This window comes from Hyla sarda, chromosome 4 (assembly GCF_029499605.1).
Source record: "Hyla sarda isolate aHylSar1 chromosome 4, aHylSar1.hap1, whole genome shotgun sequence".
Lineage (NCBI taxonomy): Eukaryota > Metazoa > Chordata > Amphibia > Anura > Hylidae > Hyla > Hyla sarda.
Window position 1 is genome coordinate 203,024,402 of NC_079192.1, and position 24,616 is coordinate 203,049,017.

Sequence of the window (24,616 nt, forward strand, 5' to 3'; positions counted from 1 at the left end):
TCTAAATTGATGTTTCTTGCCTGCTTAAAATGAACAACACAAAGTGGCATTCCTTTTAAATGATGATAAACCAAACATATGTATACTGTCACTGCTGCCTGTACATTGTTAAAGCTTCTAAAGACTGATTTTTTCTAAGGTCACACCGTTGAAAAACTGAAAGAAATTGATAACATTTGATATTAAAACAAGGCACCTCAGTGGACTTGTGATTAGATTATTTCTTCATGCGTCTTAGAATCCTTCCCTTCTGAAGGTTTTATGACGAACCCAATCATGTAGTCTAAACAGGTGTTCCAAAAGCTAAGCATACATTGCCATGATTTTGGATCTTAGCAGACAACTGACAACAGAACCATCATAGCTGTGTGTCAGGATCTATATCATCTGAAGGGTTTGGCAAAACATTTGTACCATCTTATCTGCCTTTGAACAGTAATGACGAGTCATGACCATAATATTACATACCATAAGCAGTTCCTGGTCCAACAGAGGTAATGTCAGTGGCCCGTGCTAGTAATTTTACTTTCTACATTTAAATCGTTTTTTTAGCAATCCATATTGATTGCTTAACCCTTGGACATAACAATTGGCAGAGCAAAGAGATCAACAACATTTTCTGGCCTGTGTAGAAATTAAGACAATAGCTACAGCTCTCACAGGCACTGCACTACACCAAACTCTATACCCCTCTGGCGTAGAACTGAGGATATCAGGCAAACAGTCTATAGTTCAGATTATGGGTGCCCAACTTCTTAGAAATAGATAGATTTCCAACACATAATGTCCATATGAGAAAAGATTATGTGGCAAACTCACCATACTATACAAATCTTCTTTATTCCGTACAAAGTTTAAAAGTTAGAGACATAGCGGAGAGACCGCAGGAAGGCAGTGAACGTGGCATGACAACAGTTTTACACCGACTGGAGCTTCGTCCGGCCTCCACTAGCGTCTGTTACGTCATTTTCTAGGTTTTTTCCCCCCCAGAAAACCCCATTATAAACATTGGCCCAGTTATATCAATTTGTCCAAATTGTCAGATTTTGCCCATGGCAACCAATCACTGCTCAAGTTTAGTTTTGATTGGTTACTAAGGGCAATACATACAGTTTTTGCCTAAGACAGATAAATTAATATGGGCCATGAGTGTGTTGATATTGATCTAACATGATTTATATAGCTAGTATAAGAACAATAGCTATCATTAAAATTGGAAAAAAACGTGCTACAGTACGCTTCTCTCCATGGCTTGGAGTGATTTCCATCCAGTTTTAAGAGTTGGCCCCCTAGACTTATAATAGAGCCTGTCTCCTGCAACAGAGTTGACTGCAAGCTGGGGAATAAAACATGCAAACAAGTGTTTTTAAAATTTGTTCCAACAGTTGTTCTCAATACTCGGACCCTACTGATCAAGTCTTTTGACAGGTCTCTATGACATGATGAAGATTTTCTTCAATGACAGGAAGACTTTAAAGACATTGAAGCTGACCTCTGGTTACTATGGGGCAACAGTTTTTGTTTATTTCCCATTATCCTTTAGGTTGACCTCCAGAACATATGTCTGAAAATGTTGCCATAAAGGACACAGGGCTAGTGGACCCATATACTTTGGTCCTAGGCCCTAAATGTATGATATATCCAAATAGAAGTGGGTAACGAAAAATGTGTTTTCCTCCTTGATGTGCAATAAAGTACAGTAATGGGAAGTCTATTTTTCATCCTTCTTTAAATACATTTTAAGGCCTTAGATTAGAGGAACAAAAAGTGAGATTAAAATGGGTACATTCTCAGGGCATATATATAATGGACTAATGCAGAATAAGGAAAAGTGTCTCACTTTATAGTACTAAGACATCAAGGTTTATTGCCCAGCAGTGGATCTACGCTTTAGCAGTGTTAGAATTCTGGACATATATTGTAGCTTATGCGGAGCATTAAGAGGGAAGATTTGTTCATTTATAATGTAAGTCAGATTTAAGTTTGGCTACATATGAAAATGTCAAGTTAGATTCAAATAAAGTTTATAAATTGTCCAAAGCTTTCATTTTCCATTAGTAAGTCGCGGTTAGCCAATTTCTAATGTGTTCAAAGTGACAATTAGGTTTCATATAATAATTTTAAAACCTTATAGCACGGAATTGAAACCTGGAGGTTTATGCAGCTTAACACATTTCCCAGACAGATGTCACTAGCAATCTGTAAATCTCTATTACATCTGTAAATCCATACCTACTATATGTTCCATATAGGCAGTAGACACAATCCCACAGAAGGTTTCTGTTTTCTTATGGGGGTACTCTGGTGGGAAGCATTTTTTTTTTCATGTGAACTTGCTCCAGAAAGTTAAACAGATTTGTAAATTACTTTTATTTAAAAAAAATCTTAATCCTTTCCGTAGTTATCAGCTGTTGTATGCTTCAGAGAAGGCTGAGTTCTTTTCTGTCTGACCACAGTGCTCTCTCCTGACACCTCTGTTCATCCGTTCATGCTCCTACACTCTCAATGCCAGAAACTGTCCAGAGTAGGAGCGAATCCCTATAGCAAACCTCTCCTGCTCTAGGCAGTTCCTGACTCAGACCAAAGTGTCAGCAGAGAGCACTGTGGTCAGACTGGAAAGAACAACTCAACTTTCTGTGGAGAATACAACAGCTGATAAGTACTGGTAGGATTAAGATTTTTAAATAGAAATAATTTACAAATCTGTTTAACTTTCTGACACCAGTTAATAAAAAAAATGTCTCACTTCTGTGCTGTGTAAACTCCTACTAAATCTGATATAAAGCCAACAAGCATAGATGACTGTACCATAAAAAGACATTTGGAAACAATTTGCAACAGTCAATAGTTCAAGTGTAGCTGCAGTTGCCACACCAGCTCTCCCACCTGAACAGTCAATGGTGGGCCAAATGCTAAGACCATTAGATACTACAATCTCACCTGTTGAGTAGCCTTGAATTTGTTTTGTCTCCATACCTGTTTAAATTGTAATTGTCACGATTCGGCTGGCAGGGGGTGGATCCTCTGTGCCAGAGAGGGATTGGCGTGGACCGTGCTAGTGGACCGGTTCTAAGTTACTACTGGTTTTCACCAGAGCCCGCCGCAAAGCGGGATGGTCTTGCAGCGGCGGTAGTGACCAGGTCGTATCCACTAGCAACGGCTCAACCTCTCTGACTGCTGAAGATAGGCGCGGTACAAGGGAGTAGACAAGAGCAAGGTCGGACGTAGCAGAAGGTCGGGGCAGGCAGCAAGGATCGTAGTCAGGGGCAACGGCAGGAGGTCTGAAACACAGGCACAGGGTCACGGCAGGGAGTACTGGGAACCGGTTTAAGACAGTCCTTGAAACAAGAAGTACCCCAGCTCTTGATCTCTCCTGTGGACCAATCAAGGGTTGGGGAATGGCGTTGAAGCCACGGTAGTCCAAGGAGAATTTCGGAAGTGCAATTGGAGAGGACCAAAAACTCAATTTTTTCGTGATGAGGTCCGATGCACATTAGGAGGGGTTCCGTGCGGTAACGCACGGCACAGTCCAATCTTTCATTGTTAACACAATTGATGTAGAGGGGTCTGGTGAGACTGGTCACAGGGATGTTGAACCTGTTGATGAGAGAGGCCAAAATAAAATTTCCTGCAGATCCGGAATCCAAGAAGGCCTTAGTAGAGAAGGAGAAGGTAGAGGCAGATATCCGCACAGGCACAGTAAGGCGTGGAGAAGCAGAGTTGACATCAAGAACTGTGTCACCTTTGTGCGGAGTCAGCGTACGTCTTTCCAGGCGGGGAGGACGGATAGGACAATCCTTCAGGAAGTGTTCGGTACCGGCACAGTACAGGCAAAGATTCTCCATGCGGCGTCGTGTCCTCTCTTGAGGAGTCAAGCGAGACCGGTCAACTTGCATAGCCTCCACGGCGGGAGGCACAGGAACGGATTGCAGAGGACCAGAGGAGAGAGGAGCCGGGGAGAAAAAACGCCTCGTGCGAACAAAGTCCATATCCTGGCGGAGCTCCTGACGCCTTTCGGAAAAACGCATGTCAATGCGAGTGGCAAGATGAATGAGTTCATGTAGGTTAGCAGGAATTCCTCGTGCGGCCAGAACATCTTTAATGTTGCTGGATAGGCCTTTTTTAAAGGTCGCGCAGAGGGCCTCATTATTCCAGGATAATTCGGAAGCAAGAGTACGGAATTGGATGGCGTACTCGCCAACGGAAGAATTACCCTGGACCAGGTTCAGCAGGGCAGTCTCAGCAGAAGAGGCTCGGGCAGGTTCCTCAAAGACACTTCGAATTTCCGAGAAGAAGGAGTGTACAGAGGCAGTGACGGGGTCATTGCGGTCCCAGAGCGGTGTGGCCCATGACAGAGCTTTCCCAGACAGAAGGCTGACTACGAAAGCCACCTTAGACCTTTCAGTAGGAAACTGGTCCGACATCATCTCCAAGTGCAGGGAACATTGTGAAAGAAAGCCACGGCAAAACTTAGAGTCCCCATCAAATTTATCCGGCAAGGAAAGTCGTAGGCCGGAAGCGGCCACTCGCTGCGGAGGAGGTGCAGGAGCTGGCGGAGGAGATGATTGCTGAAGCTGTGATAGTAGCTGCTGTAGCATCACGGTCAGTTGAGACAGCTGGTGGCCTTGTTGCGCTATCTGTTGCGACTGCTGGGCGACCACCGTGGTGAGGTCGGCGACAACTGGCAGTGGAACTTCAGCGGGATCCATGGCCGGATCTACTGTCACGATTCGGCTGGCAGGGGGTGGATCCTCTGTGCCAGAGAGGGATTGGCGTGGACCGTGCTAGTGGACCGGTTCTAAGTTACTACTGGTTTTCACCAGAGCCCGCCGCAAAGCGGGATGGTCTTGCAGCGGCGGTAGTAACCAGGTCGTATCCACTAGCAACGGCTCAACCTCTCTGACTGCTGAAGATAGGCGCGGTACAAGGGAGTAGACAAGAGCAAGGTCGGACGTAGCAGAAGGTCGGGGCAGGCAGCAAGGATCGTAGTCAGGGGCAACGACAGGAGGTCTGAAACACAGGCTAGGAACACACAAGGGAACGCTTTCACTGGCACGATGGCAACAAGATCCGGCGAGGGAGTGCAGGGGAAGTGAGGTATACATAGGGAGTGCACAGGTGAACACACTAATTAGACCAACTGCGCCAATCAGCGGCGCAGTGGCCCTTTAAATCGCAGAGACCCGGCGCGCGCGCGCCCTAGGGAGCGGGGCCGCGCGCGCCGGGACAGGACCGACGGAGAGCGAGTCAGGTACGGGATCCGGGGTGCTCATCGCGAGCGGGCTCCACCCGCATCGCGAATCGTATCCCGGCTGGAGGCGGTATCGCAGCGCACCCGGTCAGTGGATCTGACCGGGGCGCTGTAGTAGCGAGGATGTGGCGAGCGCTCCGGGGAGGAGCGGGGACCCGGAGCGCTCGGCGTAACAGTAATTTAGACTTACCCAGTACATTGTGAGTTCTCAGATGACAACTACCTAGTTAGAAGCGGGCTGTAGGGTCACATGTCTGACATGTCTGTAGAATGGTGATATGCTGCACAAACAGTGCACAATTGCAAAAACATTTCCACAAAGATATATATATATATATATATATATATATATATATATATGACATGTTCAGCAGTATGGACCACCTAGCCAAATATTAAAACCATCAACATAAAATTGTGTAATGTAGGTTCCCTTGTGCAGCTAACACCACTATGATCCATCAAGGCATGAAATTCCTAAGACCTCCGAAGGTGTCCCGAAGTATCTGGTACAAAGACATAAGCTGCAGATCCCTCAAGTCCTATATTTTCTGAGGTGTGTGCTCCATGTATCTTAAGTATATTTCTAACACATCCCACCAAAACTTGATTGGGTTAAGATCTGGGGGTCTTGAAGGACAAGCCAACATCTTAAACTGTAGTAGAGAAGAAAAGCACAGCACTGGGTACGTTTTGCAATTAAAAATTCTTCTTTATTGCAGCATAGCAGGTCAGTGCGGGAGTAGGACCAGAACGCCGTTCTGGTCCTACTCCCGCACTGACCTGCTATGCTGCAGTAAAGAAGAATTTTTATTGCAAAACGTACCCAGTGCCGTGCTTTTATTCTCTACTACAATTGTGGACTCTCTCCCTTTTCCACTGAGCATGGGTATGTGGATTTAGCCTCCTATTGCCAACGCTGTCCTTATCACGTGTGAGTGGTGCAGGTTCGTAACCTTCTTTCTACAACATCTTCAACTGTTTGTCATGTTCCTCAGACCATTCCTGAACAATTCTTTGCATTTTGACAAGACATTGGGGGAGAGTTATCAAATACTGTGTAGAAGAAAAGTTGACCAGTTGCCCATAGCAACCAATCAGATTGCTTCTTAGATTTTTCACAGGCCTCTTTCGGAAGATGAAAGAAGCAATTTGATTGGTTCCTATGTGCAAATGGTCATCTTTTTCTCTACACTGGTTTTGATAAATCTCCCCCCATTGTCCTGCTGAAAGTGCCACTGCCATTAGATAATATAGTGATAAAGAGGTGCACTTGGTCTGCAATAATTCTTAGGTATGTAGTATAAGTCAAAGTAGTACAAGTGACCTGTTCATTGTAGGTCACTTTTGTGGTAGACAAGAGTAAGAATGAGCAATTTAACTACAGTCTAGAAAAAAGGGTAGGTAGTGTAATCTGTATTACATATCTTGGACAGACTGTTACTTATTGAACTGTGCCCTCTGTATTCCAGAAACAGTCTGTCCTGTTTATCCTTCAGGGTTCAGCCAAAACATAGTTCTGTACAGTTCCTTCCCGCTGCTGTAAATATTAGTTACAATGACAGCTGAGACTGTGAATATAGCGGATCAGTTATGCAGTGCATTAGGCTATGATCATCTATAACCCATTAAACAAATGCTTGTTTATCCATTTATGAGAAGTGTTAATGACAAATATAATATATAATAAACACAAGAAACACAATTGAAAAAGATATTCCTCATATGGTAAAACCTTCCTGTACTTCCAAACTAATGAATCATCTCTGGTGAATCCATTTATGAGCAGAACGCTTGTACACAAAATTAGTTTTGTGAGAGACAGAGTATTTAAATAATTTTGTATTAGGAAAACATTCCCCGCATCATCTGTTGAGGCTTCGCCTGTAAACAGGTTATCTCTGAGAACCTGATAATCTGAAGCTATATGCAATGTTCTCCAGAGGTGTTTGGGAAAGATTTCCCTGAGAAGAGAAACAGATGTGATTTGAAAAGATTTGCTTTGATCCAGATGGGTTTCTGTACTGTGAATATATTCTATCATTTAAAATGAAAATATTTGTAGTAGTCACTATTTTCCTGAAAGAAAGATTTGAAATTATTTGTATTGAAGATATTTTGCAGTAAAATTTAAATTGCAATGCAACAGCACTCCCCACTGATAAGCAAGATGTGACAGGTAAGTACAATATCGTCTGGTTCTAAACAGGGCTGAAACTGCATTTGGGACTTACTGTAAAACATTTTGTTTGCTTTCGTTCTATAAACATATTGACATTTATTTGGACTGTTATAGACTGACTCTAAACTTATCCTTTGGTATGTTTTAAATTGTATTTAGGAGGGCCTGGGGTTTGAAGGCATTAAAGGGGTACTCTGGTGCTGAACATTGTGTTCGGAACGCTCGGAGCTTGAGGCCGTGATCATGATGGCCACGCCCCATCATGATGACAGGCCCCTCCGTAAACATGAATGGAGGGGATGTGGTGTGACACCACGAGGGGGCATGGCTGTGACGTCAGGACCACTGCCGCAGGACCCCGGCATTTGTTTAGAATTCCGGGGACTGCAGGAGATGGTGGGGGGCCCCAGCAGCACGACTCCCGCAATCAGACATCTTATCCCCTATCCTTTGGATAGGGGATAAGATGTCTAGCAGTTGAGTACCCCTTTAAGTAGAGTCCAAGATTCAGATTGATGGGTGTGGCAAGAGAACATAGAGAATCGATAAGAGTATGAAAGAGAGAAATATGGCTAATAAATTATTTGGTGCATGATTTTGTTTTTAAGTTCATCAGCTAAAAGTTGGTATACATTCAAACCAAACAGATTTATCATATTTATCAATCAGCCTGAACGGTAATTTGCAGCCACATTTTTGCCGATTTGTGGCTCTGATAGAATTCGTATTGTAGTTGTTATGGGGGGATGTATATGTTTGTGTCCTAAATTATTATGTTACTTATTTAATAAATACCATTTTTAATAAATAGTAGGGACGAACTCCTACTGCACATGGGCTGATGATCCAAGATGGCCGTGGCCATCATCAGCACATATGCAGAAGGAGTAAATACAGAGCAGTGAAGTGGAGGGGATTGTACGAATATGTATGAGCAGGCCGAGCGCTGAAATGCCAGAGTGCCTGAGGCCACCATCGTAAATCCATCTGTGCCACTGATTGGTCATATGCATGATCGTAATTAGGAACATAACGAAGGAACACCGCAACAGATCCGGGCATGGTAGGCATCATTTTAATCAGTGTCACCCGCACTACCAGCCAGTACAAGTAAATTCATATTTTTACAAATACATGTACAATGAAAATATAATGCAACATATACCAACATATTCCAAAGACCAACTTTAAAATGGAGAGAACATTTCCAATAAAACTACAAAAACATGGAATCATCCAGTAATAATATGCGCCATCACCTTGGAATCTTCGCATCGACATTAATCTAACATAGAGAGAACCTGCCACTAAGATCGGGATAAAGAGAGAAATATGTCAGTCACTGGATGTAGGGTAAAGGAAAGCTGAGGGAGCTGCTCAGAAGAAACATCTGCCCGAATATGTGAAATCATACTGACTCTAACCAGGTACTTTTTTAAACCAAAATGTGGCAGCTTTTGGAAAATAAAATAACATAAAATCATGTACCACCAAGCTGAATATTCATTTCAATAACACATGCTACCCCCAGAAAGGACAACATGATTTTAGTGACAGGTTCCCCTTAAATCATGTATTTTATTTGTATAGAATATACTGGGTAAAAAAAAGATCCTCCCAGCTTTCAGTGCATTATACTTATGTAAAATGTGGGTTTATATGTCATATCTCTCAGTGGTCTAGGTAACACAAAGTGTTAATTCCAGGTTAGAGTAACTAACAGAATAAGTAATAAATTGTGGCCTCTCTATGTTACGGGTTACAATATCTCGGTGCCATTGTATATTTTCTGGAGCAAATGAAACTCTAGGTATTGTTCCTGTTTCCTTTAATCAGCATCATAAAATAATAGTGTTTATGGGAAGTGAGTTCAGATTATACAGTTCCTAAATTGATTGGGCAGGTTGAGGAAATGATCGTCGTAATAATAATTTGCATTTATATTGTGTCATTTCATTTGCCTAAACCAGATCCATTTTGGTATGCAGGAGGATTTGCTCATAAATATAATTATTCCGGCTCCCCTTTTCACAAGCGGGATTCATGCAGCTGGTTCATTTGAAGGGTCGAGAGGGAAAAAAATGGATCTTTCAATTATTAGTTTTTCTAGATGTTTTAACCTGTTAAGCACAAGGAAATATTGTGTGATGTATAGCTGGCAGTCTCTGCAGATTTGAATATTTCAATGCTGAGCTTCCCCACATCTAGTTTAATATGATGCTTTGGAGAAAACAAATCTTGATTTATATTTAACAGACTTGGTAATCCTTTTACTGAAGATATGCTGTTTTAAAATGAGAGTTACTGCTACAAAATGCATGCCTTTTATATGCTAATAGCTGACTGCATGCTTATTCTGGTTTCAACTTTGGAGTTAGCTTATTGGATTTGTACAGGAAGAAACACTGCTTATTTCCTACAGTCTTTTAAGGGTTTAACTGCAGGCACTACTCAATTCAACAAATAGGCAAACTAGGCAACTGCCTAGAGAAGCACAGTTTAGGGGGGGGGGGGGGGGGGTACAACTATTCTAGGTCAAACCTTGGAGTTAGATTATTGGATTTTTACCGACACAAAAAAATGCTTATTTCTTATAACTCTTTTAAAGTGTACATGTCACTAGCAAAAACTTTAGATTTAATGCAGAAAAAAATATTATAAATACATATGTAATATACATTGAGAAAACAAATGTGTATGTTTTTGTCCCTGCAGCTATGGCCTGTGTGTCTCTGTGAAGAGACTAAATACAGGACAAGCAGGGCTCTGTGCACTGAGGACAAGCAGGGTTCTGTACACTGAGGACAAGCAGGGCTCTGTACACTGAGGACAAGCAGGGTTCTGTACACTGAGGACAAGCAGGGCTCTGTACACTGAGGACAAGCAGGGCTCTGTGCACTGAGGACAAGCAGGGTTCTGTACACTGAGGACAAGCAGGGCTCTGTACACTGAGGACAAGCAGGGCTCTGTGCACTGAGGACAAGCAGGGCTCTGTACACTGAGGACAAGCAGGGCTCTGTACACTGAGGACAAGCAGGGCTCTGTGCACTGAGGACAAGCAGGGCTCTGTACACTGAGGACAAGCAGGGCTCTGTGCACTGAGGACAAGCAGGGCTCTGTACACTGAGGACAAGCAGGGCTCTGTACACTGAGGAAAAGCAGGGTTCTGTACACTGAGGACAAGCAGGGCTCTGTACACTGAGGACAAGCAGGGCTCTGTGCACTGAGGACAAGCAGGGTTCTGTACACTGAGGACAAGCATGGGTCTGTGCAGTGAAGCTCTGTGACACACCCCCAGCTCATAAAGCAGGATGATTGACAAGCCAGGAGCCTGTACAGAGCCCTGCTTGTTCCGCCCCCACTTTCAGTTTTTGGTCTCCTCCGAGAGACACATAGACAATAGCTTCAGAGACAAAAATATACAAATCGTTTAACCTATGTATATTACAAATATACTTGTAATGGTATTATCTACATTGTATAAAAAGTTTTTGCTAATGACAGGTACACTTCAAGGCTTCACCTGTTGGCACTGCTCAATGTACAATATAGGTGAATTAGGTACCTGCAAAGCACAATTTAAAGGGTCCCGCATATTATGAACATATGCCTTTCATGTTTTTTTGTTTTTAATATTTCTAAAATGAAAGTATATTTAGTCTCAACGCATTCAGTAAAAATACTGCACCTACCAGAGGTGTAGTTTAAACCTCCTGGGCCCTACTGCATAGCATGCATAGGGATCCCTATCTACCATGTTACATTTATGATATTTTCATTAATGGCAGCAGGACATACCATACCTAGGTTGGTTTTACCCAGAACTACAAGGGAGGGAATTTTGATCTATGCTTTGAGGTATCTTTTTCTCCATCTATGTCCCTATGTTTTAAATATTGACAACTTCTCATATTAATTATCTATATATAATGGATAAGTTAACATTGGATATTAAACCGGAACTGCATTTTGCACATGAATCTTAGTGTATCTTGTGCCAACAGCCATCTGGCATGAGGAGATTGTTCTGCCTTTTGGAGAGCTTGCAGGCATGTCAATATTTGGCGAATGTGGCTTTTGTGAAGAATTCTTGGGGTGAAGAAAGGCCTGTTTTGTGGTTGAGAGGATTCATTTTCTGGCAATTTCTCTACTACTCATCTACTTTTTTACGGTTTGTATTTTTTCCCTTTGCACATTTCAAGTACGACCCCCTGATGTCTTTCATATTCGGAAGCATTTAATCTCTGTACTGAAGCGTATGGCCATACAGTAAACTTCTTTCTCTTGAATGAAATTAGCATACTGCATTTATCATCACATAGAAAGATTTTAATCAGCTTATGCACTGATCTGTAACTGACCCCATGATACCTAAATGAGGGAAATAAATTTGATTTCAATTTTTTTTTATATACTCCATTTTTAGTATATTAAACTATGAAATTGAGTTGGTCTGTGTTAATACAAAGGGGACCTTTAATATCTCTAGTGCAATTACTTATAATTATGGAAGCTGCCGAAATAGTCTTTGTGGAAGGGGGTCTGTGACCTGATTAACTCTTTCATTATTAAACAAAAAGGGAACGTCATGTGACAGGAATTAACAGTATAACAATCTGAATACAGTAATCCCTTGCATAACAATTATTTAGCTTTACAATGACTCTCTGAAAAGGGAAAGTGTACTTCATTTAGAACAGATATAATACTTTGGCTTAATCAATGGTGACAGCAAAAAGCTGCTCACAGATGTACTTGGTACCTTCTGCAGCACTAATACTTCTGCAGCACTAAAACCAGAATTATAACATGAAGCCCTAGGACTCCAAAGACAAATCAGTAAAGGTCTCCATACACTTTAGTAAAAGTCAGACAATCCTACACATTTTGGTGGGACTGGCCGACTCTCTAACGTGTATACGTGACTACCAACTTTCTTTAGATTTTGTCACTCTAGAGAAAGGTCAGTCATGCTGGCGTTCAAAAGCCTGACCCATTTGTTTTTCAGGAGATAAGTCTCCAGAGGACAGTGGCTTATCTCTCTTTCTTTATTCATAACACATGCAATTTTGGCCAAGCAGGGAGAGATAGCTGTTGGCTGAACAAGTGTTACACCAACAAATATAAAAGATGTATGGGCGCCACTTACATGGCAAAGAAGCCTTTGGACCTTTTTAGGCACCTCGCACTGGTATGACCGCTCTCTCTGCAGTCCTTAGGCTTTTCCACTGTCTATAATGGTGATGGGAAGTATTTCCGCATGCTATCTTTGTACTGCTGTATAGCAGACTATAAGCATTGGTCAACAGTGAACATTCTGTCATCTCTACTGATAAATGTAACCCTCTCACTGCTGTTGCTGTTTTGGGAACACTTGACCAGGCTCCAGGTTACCCTGGTTGTAAATCAGTGGACTAGTGTCTAGGATAATGTACTGTACTATTTTTATATACTACTTTTTTTTTCTTATTATTTTTCTGTGTTACATTATCTGTCTTAATTATTTTGGATTAAAATTTTGGGGTGTCAGAGCAAACCAACTTTTTCTATGGGATAGCGACTTCAAATCACTCAGTTATATGTATAAAGTTGAGTTACAGAAAAATTACCAGGGATATATAAAATGATTATTTGAATTAAACTGTAGAAAAATATATATCATACTGATTATATTTATGAATACTACTAATAATAATAACATAAATAATATTGATTTCATTATATAATAATAATAATTATTATTATTATTATAAATAAATAAATAATTCACATTGTACTGTACTTTAAGGATGATCAAGAATCTACTCAGGGTACAAATAATAAATAAATACAATTTGGGCATATATAAATGAAGCTGCATTCCTATAACCCCATGGAATTGTGGGATTATTTGAAGTAATAACTCCATGTGTCTTACTATGTGTCAGTAAAGAATTATATGCAGCTGTGACGAAATAAACAGGTAGCTTCAGCATACTTTAGTCTAGGAAAACCATGCATGTAAATGTGATTATTTTTTATAAAATGATGCTATAACCATTCAAACTATTGCTGAAAATCTATAACATATAGCTCATGAGCACCACCTTTAGGAGCATAGGGCCCAGCAACAAATTGTGGACACTGTGAAGCATAATGGAACAAAAAAACAAATGCACTCACTATTGTTAGTAGTTAATATGACATATTAAATATTGGTTAATAAGGCTTCAACTTTCTTTTAATTTAACACAGTAATGGTAAAGAAGAATTGTACATTTAGTGTAGTGTATATTTGGGCAGTAATGTGTTAGCCTAGGTTCAGACTACGGAATTTCTGCCTGCAATTCCATTTTGAAATTCCAGGCAGAAATTCTGCTTACTAAAATGTACAAGCTGGGGAATGGGTTTTCTGTTCACCAATTCACACTTTGTAATTTTTGTAGCGGAATTTGTGAACGGAAAACTCCCTTTCAAATTTCTGCCTGAAGAATTGCGGTGCTTATTCTTCAGGCGGATCTACTTGCGGAACACATTGCAGTCTATTGGGGACTGCAATGTCCACGCGGTCCTGGCCGCACTCGGAATATCTAGACGGAATCTTTCTGTCTGAAGATTCCGCAGTGTGAACCTAGCCTTACTAGGTCACTAATCTAAAGGTCTATTAACAAAGCGGAATTCAACCTGAAATTAAAGCCCATAGATTTCTATGGGATGCCGCACTCCCATTCACACTTCTGAACTTCTGCTTGCTGAAGTGTGAAGTGTGAATGGGAGTGCGGAAACCCATAGAAGTCTATGGGGCTTTAATTTCAGACGGAATTCCCCTTTGTTAATAGACCTTTAGATTAGTGACTACATATCGGTACAATGACTTATGGGCCAGAAGGCTTGGTATGTCAGTGTATTGTCAAGTTTTAGAAAAAAGCAGCCATATCAATGTCTGGGCCTGATAATCCATACACTACATACTATCCAGGAGGACGGCAAGGTTTCTTGATTTATCAGCTTTTGGGCCATTTGATGTTTCTGAGGAACACACTAGTGGAGACAAGGATTTACCTTTTATGTTACAGCCACATAAGTACTGGTACTTGGCCAGAACAGTGGCCCCTGGCAGGACCAGCAATCCAAAGAAAAGCATCCAGTATTAAAAGTTATGCATTTAGGTGAAGATATTGGCAGATATGTAGCCATGTTAGAATGCCTTGCAAACTTTTCTTTTGCTGCTGTATTTAGAGATCAAGTTGAAAACTGCAGCTCTGAGCACAACAGAAGGAGCTGTGGGATCCTCATCTGACAGCTTCCAGTCTGCAGGAGATTGCAAGAACCATTGAAGTGTCAAAGATGCAGGCTTTGCATGTTGAAAACAGACTGATAAAGGGGGTACTCCGGTGGAAAACATTTTCTTTTAATCATCTGTTGCCTTAAAGTTAAACAGATTTGTAAATGACTTCTATTTAAAAATCTTAATCTCTCCAGTACTTATCAGCTGCTGTATAATACAGAGGAAGTTCTTTTCTTTTTGAATTTCTGTCTGTCCACAGTGCTCTCTGCTGACACCTCTGTCCATGTCAGGAACTGTCCAGAGCAGGAGAGGTTTGCTATGGGGAATTGTTCCTAATCTGAACAGTTCCTGACATAGACAGAGGTGTCAGCAGAGAGCACTGTGGTCAGACAGAAAAGAAATCCAAAAAGAAAAGAACTTCCTCTGTATTATACAGCAGCTGATAAGTAATGGAAGGATTAAGATTTTTAAATAGAAGTAATTTGCAAATCTGTTTACCTTTCTGGCAGCAGTTGATTTAAAAAAAAATTTCCACCGGAATACCCCTTTAATGCATCAGGTAATGCAGTCTTCAAGCGTTCGGAACATTTTATTTCAAATGCTGAGCAGCGGAGTACCCCTTTAAGGTTTTTTAACCTTTCCTGGTAAATAGAAACATAGAAGAATGTTGTTGCTGATGTTGTTTTTGCTGGGATTTGAACCTAGGCTGTGTGCTACCTAGCTAGAGAATATACTAATTATCTTGAAGTCTGGGCCCGGTAACCTGTATTCATACACTACAGTACAAGAATGTCCTACAAAGATATTCTGAAGTTAGCCCTACAGTTAAAGCATTAACTATTTCTATGAGTCTAAAACAGCATAAAAGGAAAATGCCATATATTGCTAACCAATTTAAAATGATTCTGTTCATGCAAGGATCATTTCATGTATCATACTGTATAAAATATGTGGATAGCTTCATGTTTCCATGAGTGATAAATGCATGTATTAATCTGAGTGGTCTTCTCTATATAATGATGGTGAATGGTACCCTGGAGCCAAAGCTGCTCCACTTATCTGTATTACCTGGGAAACATTATCAGTTACCTTCAAAGCTAAGAAGTGTCCCTTCAGCTACTCTGTATACATAAAATCACAGAAAGGCCATAGTTGCTGATGCAAAGGCAAATCCCCTGCAGGATGTAGACAAGCCTCAATGCTGCTGTATGGGCAAGAGGTTGCACAGTTAAAAAAATACTAATAAATAACCATTGATATGCCTATGTGTGAAAAGGTTAGCTACAATGTATGATAACTGCACAGACAATATTTTTTTAAAGGTGACAGTCACATGGATAGGTAGGTGTTTTGTATTGATCTATTGATCACACTTATACTATTAGGTCAGGCAGGCTGCCCAGCACCTTCTTAGTGCACCACAAAACATTCATGCATTCGATTCTCTCTACACATCACAAGGCCAGACTCCATCCTGTAAAAATAATAAACAAGAAGTATAAGTTGATGATTTGCCCAAAATAAGCAAACTGGAAACCTACCTCAGCATCTTAGCATCTTACAAGTCCCTACACTAATACTACTAACAAATCACTGATCAAATACCATATTTACTGATACAAGAGCAGGTTCACACACCAGGGGGATTATAAGTACATTTAATTCTATTTTTGTTTCTAATGTTAGAACAGGGTCTTACTCAGTCTAACATTAAAGGGGTACTCCACCCCTAGACATCTTATCCCCTATCGAAAGGATAGGGGATAAGATGTCAGATCGCGGGGCTCCCGCCTCTGGGGACCCCCGGGATCTCTGCTGCAGCACCCACCTGTTGTGGCTTCTGGAAATGTTGGACGCTCCGGCTCCCAACCACGGTGACATGAGTTTGTGATGTCACGACTCCGCCCCCGTGTGACGTCACGTCCCGCCCCTCAATGCAAGTCTATGGGAGGGGGCGTGACAGCCACCCCGCCCCCTCCCATAGACTTGCATTGAGGGGGTGGGGCGTGACAGTACACGGAGGTGGAGTTGTGACGTCACAATCTCCCGTCACCGTGGTCGTGAGGCGTTAGGATGAGAGCCTCATGCGCTGCCGGAAGCCACAACAGGTGGGTGCTGCAGCCAAGATCCCGGGGTTCCCCAGCAGTGGGACCCCCGCAATCTGACATCTTATCCCCTATCCTTTCGATAGGGGATATGATGTCTGGGGGCGGAGTACCCCTTTAAAGCCATATATTTTTTTTATAGATATCAGTATGGTGATTTGGTCAGTTGAGGAGTCTTTGGAAGTCTAGTCCAAAATGGCTGCTCATTTTACATTTATTTCACATTTTAAACATTTTCACATTATAATACTTAAAAGTATTGCACATATATCAGTGAATATCTAATCATCTTGTAAGTTTATTGCCTTAATTCTTTATTTGGCATTGCAGAAGATGCATCAAAACAGGGGCAAAAGAAAAGTTGAGTTTATGGTAACCAGTAAGGTGAAATTTGCCAAACAGGTCGCTATGGCTATCTACTCCTTTATTACTACGCACCAGTGTTAGTTCATCTCCCTACTGAGTGAACAACCATACTGTTACTCTACATAAGAAACATGTAGAGATGATAGTCCGTTTGGCACTGCGGCTGTCCCCTTAAGTGGGGATATCAGGACCAGGGCTCTGTGGTATTGGTACTTGCTAATGTAGTGTTGGTGGTGCTCTGGCTTAAAGAATGTATAGCAGGTTCACATCAAAAATTGGAAGAAAATGGAACAGCCAGTCACTCACCAAATAGTTCTTTCTTCAGGCTTTATTTCGCCGATGCCGATGATAATACTCACATAAATGGAGGATACAAAAAGGAAAGAGCAGGGGGGTACAGTGGCAACAAGCTCCGTTTCGCACACTTAAGTGCTTCATCCGACCATATCATGGCTGGACGAAGCACTTAAGTGTGTGAAAGGGAGCTTGTTGCCACTGTACCCCCCTGCTCTTTCCTTTTTGTATCTCCCATTTATGTGAGTATTATCATCAGCTTGAAATAAAGCCTGAAGAAAGAACTATTTGGTGAGTGACTGGCTGTTCTATTTTCTTCCAATTTTTACTCTACATAAGCTTTAGTGTTATTTATTTATTTTTATTTTTTTGCTTACAATTTTGACATTTTGATGCTAACTTGGAGTAAATGTATTGCCCGCTGGTTTCCTTTTGTCATTTATTATCTTATGATATGTTAGTACGGAAATACCAGTGTGACTCTTTGTACTGAGTGGTATGAGCTAGTGTACAATGGGTTCATAAATCCCTTCTCTTACTAGACGCTTAATTTATCATCGTTTTAGCCCATGTCTGGCACCTATTTTAGGGCATTTCCTAATCCTTCTCTCTTTCTGATCTGCAGGTTGTTGTTTTGTAACATTTTATACAAGAAAAGCAGCACTGGAAGCACAGAACGCATTGCACAATATTAAAACTTTACCTGGGGTGAGTACATTCTTCTTCTCCTTGACACTGTGTCATGATTAAATGTCATTTATTTGTTCTGTTTATTGCTAGAGAATAGCTCTCTTTCCAAATAACCAATGAGTACATGATGAAGTGTGTGCTGCTGGAAATGACTGGGCGGCGGTGGAATGGACTTCTGATGGTGTTGGGCTAATCCTTTAATTGTCTCAGTCAGATGGCTTTGTGTACAATACACTGAATGTACTTTAGGCTTTATCTGGGAAACAAACATTACCTCAGTACCTCACTGGTATAATCCAGTCTACTTTGATTTCATGCTTTTTTTTTTGGGCTGATGTGTATTGAATTTTTAGAAACATTCTTCCTTTCAAACTATCAAACGATTTAGGTCTTTAGGTAATGAACTGTTTATCCTGAATAAAGTTTGAAAGGTATAACAAAGAAGGAATTGTGTGTAGTAGGACTGTTCATAGAAGGAAGAATATTTAAAACTCAGTTTAAATTATATAAAATATATTTTTAGTACCTTTGTGTACTTTTTTTTTTGCTATAGACTACTATGCTAACTTGAGCAGTTCAGAATGTACAATTTTGTGCCCATTTACTGAAAATAGAGCAAAATGTTCTTCAGAAACCTCTTAAGTCAGAATTAGGACGTAAGTTGCTATGAATTTGTACATGAGTTCTTTAAGTGTAGCTGTCACCTCAAAAACCTTCTGACATGTCCTAGAGACATGTCAAAGTTTTTGACCGGTCGGGGTATGAATGCTCAGATCCTGACCAATTGTTTGAACGAGTTCATCCCATAGACCAGTGTTTCCAAACCAGAATACCTCCACATGTTGCAAAACTGCATCTCCCAATATGCCCAGACAGCCTTTGGCTAAAAGCCCCCTGGTTGGGAAACACTGCCATAGGCTTATGTTGTAAGTTTGTCTTGTTTAGCGTGCTCTTTTTCTAGCTAGTTCTAGCTATCGGTCGTGGTCTGAACTCTCAGACCTCGACTGTTCAAAACTTTTAACATGTCTCTACAACATGTTAAAAGTTTTTACAGGGACAGCGCCTATTTAAAGGGAATGTGTCATCAGAAACTGACTTATTTAAATCAAGTTTTGTGTTAAAGTGCAACTCCGATTATGCTGCAGTGGCAGGTTATCTGTTTAAATTCCCCAATAACTTTGTAGACTTACCTGAGACTACAGTGATCAGGATACAGATTGGTCAGAGGTCTATAGATGTGCATAAGACTTCAGGCAAATCCATATCCTGATCACTGTAGCCTCAGGCAAGTCTCAGGCTACAAAGTTGCTGGGACATTCAGAACACATATCCTGCCACCGGATTATGATCGGAGTTATGCTTTAGACTTATTTTTAAGAAATGTTTTTTTTTTTTTAATACTTTTCATATCACTGTCTAAAAAAACTTGAAATATTTCAAGGTTCACTTTGACCACTGATATTTATAATAGGGTGAGACCTCCTGTTCCTTAGAGATCACTTTCCAGCAGACATCTCCTTATTATCACAGACAAGGCTAGAAATAAAGTTATCACCCCTCAGCCACGGGGAGGGGATCGAACCTGCTCACCGCACTTGGGAACCCACCGATGCGCTACCTGTAACACTTTGTAATACTTTGTACCACTACCATTCTTGTACTCATATGCTCTTCCCCTACCCTCCCTTTCCCCCTTCCCTTAACTACCACTTTCTCTTTCTTTTCCACTATCCTGTTGCCTTAGTACCTCTCTTTCTTCCCTCTCTCTGAACCTCTCTCTAAAACAGTTGCTATAACTCCGATTTGATAATTAGTTGTTCTAGGTATCCACGCTCACCTCTAGATACATGTCTCTCATGACTGACTTGTGACCAGCACGACTACAATCTTGTATGCTTTCTCGCAGTCTTTATGCCAACGCAATGGTTTTATAGATCGGAGATACCAACCTGATTACCTTTTGTAAGCATTTCAACTGATTGTTGTTTGATACTGCACAACTGTTTATATGTCTCTCTTAAGGAAAATAAAATTTCTACTTTAAAAAAAAAAAAAAAAAAAAGTTATCACCCCTTTAAATTTGGAGGGAGATACCAAAGGGTTCATTATTGTAAATAGGTCACAGCTCATCTCCTCCACTCCCTGCATAATAACCACTCCACAGGTCACCGATAATGCCTAGAAAACTCTCTCATAGAAGTCTCTCATAGAAGCTCCCCAATATCTCTATAGTACACCATCAGATCTTTAAATTTTCTTCACAGCAAGATGGCAAGATGGCTTCCTTTCCAATCATGTGGGGAAAAATAGAATAAATATTTTACAGATAGAACACAAAAATAAATGACACATCCCCTTTAAAGAAGCACTCTGGAAAAACTGATACACTGGGATCCAGTGAAGCGCCTGAGAGAGTGGTGCATGACATAGGGATTCTCACTTTGGTACTGTCTCAGGATCTACACTAGGTATACAAGTATGTGACTTGCCTTCAGAGTTCCTCTAAAGGGTTTGTTTGAGAACCACACTAAATATTACCTTACCTCACACCGCCTCAGTGCTCAACTTCTAACTCTGTGGCAGCATAGCTCAATAGTTTCCTCTGGATTGAGGGGGGCAGGTTGTGTCACCGGGGCAGGTACTAGTTTGTGACAGCCATTGGCAACATTGACACTATTGTTCAGTGATCAGCCACCGCACGCACATGTGGTTGCTTCCATATATGGCTGTCACAATTTAGTTTCTGCCCCTGTGACACGGCCTGTGCCTTTAAAGCAAGGGGAAATTATAAGGCTATGTCAGCATGGTGTGGAGTGCATGGGAATAAGAAAAGGGAGCACTTTGTCAGCTCCATGGACTCTTTCAATATGATATAGGATTATATCATCATAGCTTGTTCTTGCTATTTGAATGGACCTTTTGGCCTTGTTTCTGGAGTGTGTTCTGGAGCATATTTTGGTGCATTCCATATTTCTTTATTGGAATAGAAGACCTGTAGCTCACACTGAACTGTTCCGCATGTTTTTAAGTCTGTATTTTAAATGTGCCTGACTAAGTGGAATCACTTATGAACACATATTCAGTGTGGAAAATGCTCTGAAAGCGAAGACACAGATCAGTCCCATTTAGTGGCACTAAGCCACTTCCAAATCACAAAATATGTGAGTGAGTGAAATACTGTATGTGGCTTAAAAGGGTACTCCAACCCTAGACATCTTATCCCATATCCTCCGCGATCTCCCTGCTGCACTTGGTGTTCGTTTAGAGCGTCAGGTGCAGCACCAGAGGCTTGTGATGTCATGATCACGCCCTGCTCGTGATGTCACGGACACACACCCTAAATGCAAGTCTATGGGAGGGGGCTTGTCAGCCGTCATGCCCCCTTCCATAGATTTACATCGAGGGGGCATGGCCATGACATCACAAGCAGGGTGTGACAGTGATGTCATGAGCCTCTGCCCCACATCGCCAGTCATCTGGCATGTAGCGAAGTTCGCTCCGTACATTGGATGTCTGAGGTGCTGCATCCGAGATCACGTTGGTCCACAGCAGCGGGACACCCAAAATCAAACATCTTATACCCTATCCTTTGGTTACCCCTTTAAATCTGATGGTACCATATGATTTGTAATAGGCATTGTATTTTTCAAAAAGGAAAAATACAACATTTGAACTAGCCTTTGATAAATCCACCAGAAATATAATTCATTTTTTTATTTGATATATATATATATATATATATATATATATAGATATATATATATATATATATATCCCTTTAAGTGAAAAAGAACATTTTGAGAAGGGAAGTAGAATGATGAAAACACTGGTTGCAATGGTTGTCTAAATATAATAAGGATTCCAATTTCTGACATACTTTATTGTTTTTGACACACTGTTTTCCCCAATGGCCTCAAGCATTAATATTACATCGTTCGATTCTCCAGATAGTGCCCAATTGTGCCTTGCAGTGTCTGCGTATCTCACTACAATTACCGTCAGTGCTTCTAAAATTACTGAGGCTGATATTGAGCAAATGTTGCGCCATGCAATCCATAGGCAGCATCTCTGTTCATTTGCATGGTGACCAGTAGCGGCTCAGTAAGTAAATGTGGCAGTCTTTCAGAATAGATGCCATGCACAGTATCATTTAATTGGATAATTTAGCATGAGCTGCATTAATTGGGTTAGGAAGCCTTTGAGATATTAAAACCTGACGCTTTCCCTTGGAGAATAATTATCATCTAGACAACAAAAATGCACAGAAAGGTTTTCTGAGTCCTGCAGCATTACAATATTGGTCTTACTTGCAGTGCCAGCATACTGGAGATGTAGAAACAAATGGCACAAGCCATTCCCTACTTTATTCTGTCATTTTTTTTATTCAAACAAGAAACTGGGAAAAAAGGCATTTTGATCTGTCAACACAAGTTCAGATTTCTAGTGTTCTGTGCTTATCGCTTTGACATAGACTGCTGAAATGGCTACTGGCACGTTAACACTTCATCTACATGTTTCTACATATATTTATATAAATTAAGCCTGCTTCAACTTTTCTACAATTGTGGGAGAAATAGTTCACCAATATGACTTGAGATTTATCATGTAAATGAGCCTATTCACACTATAGTGATTTTGTAGCATGTTTCTTTTACAATGACTGGCATAGAATACTAGTCTCTTGCTCCTATACATTTCTATGGGACAAATTGGATCAGTTTGGGGGGTATACTCCATGTAAGTGCAATTTCATGTGATCACTGACACCAGTTATTGACTGCAACGTGCTGTGCTGGGTGTACTGGGATGTCATCCAACATCAGAGCAACAGCGCTGGACTGGGAACCGACAGAAGGGTGAGTATAGGTTTTATTTTTCGCACCCTTGTCTACCGCTGAGTCATTTTCTCCATGATTCAGCAACCCCTTTAATTTTGAAAAGTGACATCATGGAAATGGAAGTCATATATGGTATATGATATATTGAATGATGTCATCCTGGCAGATTTTATAGCCCCCTTATTTAATCATACTTAGCACAAGCAACGTTATAGAATTTTTTGAAAACTGTTTCCATACAAAGATTTTCCTTTTAGTGAATTGTGCATAATTTGATCAACAACACTAGAGGGTGCATGGATCTGTATAAGAAAAATGTTACAAAGCATGAGACTGCAGAAACTATGGAAGTAGGTCTCTGTTCAAGGCATTTACCTTCTAACATATATTCACCTGCATACTGCCCCCTCCCCTACTTAAGGGGGTATTCCCATCTTATAAAGAGATGGGACATTGTAAGGATGTGCCATCACTTCATGATTGATATGAGACATGTCAAAAGTTTGTAAAAATGACAGTAACACTTTAATAAGTGACCACTGGCAGTCTGCATGGCAGTGGTGGATCCATAGTCTGATCTCTGGGGGGGGGGGGCTCCTTGCCCCTATTCCAAGTGCTGAGATTTTCTGTGCGGACATTCCCCTGTGCAAATATAGCCTGATAATTTCCCCCCTGGATCCGCCACTGCTGCATGGAGTATTTCAATTCATCCACTCTTGCTTTAAATACATTTTTAGGAAGATTAATTTTAACTTTGCAAATACATTACCTGGAATTCTTATCCTATGATTATTCTGTTGCTGCAGCAGGATACAGGATACCACTGCTAAAGCGAGTGGTAAATGATATTGCCGGTAGTTTCATAGACTTGCATTGCAGTACACTTGTAATATAAGTCTACCAGCACTTACATATAGAGCGCGCTTTAGCAATGGGCTATAGAGTTTCTGGGAATTTGAACTTGTATCCTTCCGCAGCAACAGAATGATAGTGGCCTCTACATTTTGTAGGTGTATGCTGTTATAGTGTTGCAAAAAAGGCAGCACTCTGATTATCTTTTACAATAAATCATCCACATCTATGTCCACAACTCTACAGGCAACTATATTTATATCTCCCAATATTCCTTATTTAGAAATTCATGAACAGTGCCTGCACTGGTGATAACCATGCTGAAATTTAGCCTTACTCCAAAGGATAGGTGATAAGATGCCTCATCGTGGGAGTCCCGCCGCTGGGGACCCCCGTGATCTTCCACGCTGCACCCCATTAGAATCAGCCCCCAGAGCGTGCTCGCTCCGGGTCTGATTACTGGCGATCACGGAGACGGAGCATAGTGTGACGTCACGCTCCGCCCCCTCAATGCAAGCCTGTGGAGGGGGCGTGACTATGTCTCGCCCCCTCCCATAAGCTTGCATTGAGGGGGCAGATTCTAACGGGGTGCGGCGTGGAAGATCACGGGGGTCCCCAGCAGCGGGACCCCCGCGATCAGGCATCTTATCCCCTATCCTTTGGATAGGGGATAAGATGTCTTAGCACCGGAGTACCCCTTTAACAATTGCCATAGTAATCTCATTTATCTCAGTAACTTATATAGCTATAAAAAATTATTTTAGAGAACCT

General features: G+C 41.2%; 1 protein-coding gene across 27 annotated transcripts in view; it reads left to right on the forward strand.

Moving 5' to 3' along the window:
* Positions 1-24,616, forward strand: part of CELF2 (CUGBP Elav-like family member 2) — a 472,395-nt gene that overhangs the window by 251,571 nt on the left and 196,208 nt on the right. For all 27 annotated transcript variants that reach the window (XM_056573270.1, XM_056573271.1, XM_056573276.1 and 24 more), the window contains exon 3: positions 18,091-18,173. In XM_056573270.1, the coding sequence (XP_056429245.1) occupies positions 18,091-18,173 (83 nt within the window). The remainder of the gene's footprint in view (positions 1-18,090; positions 18,174-24,616) is intronic.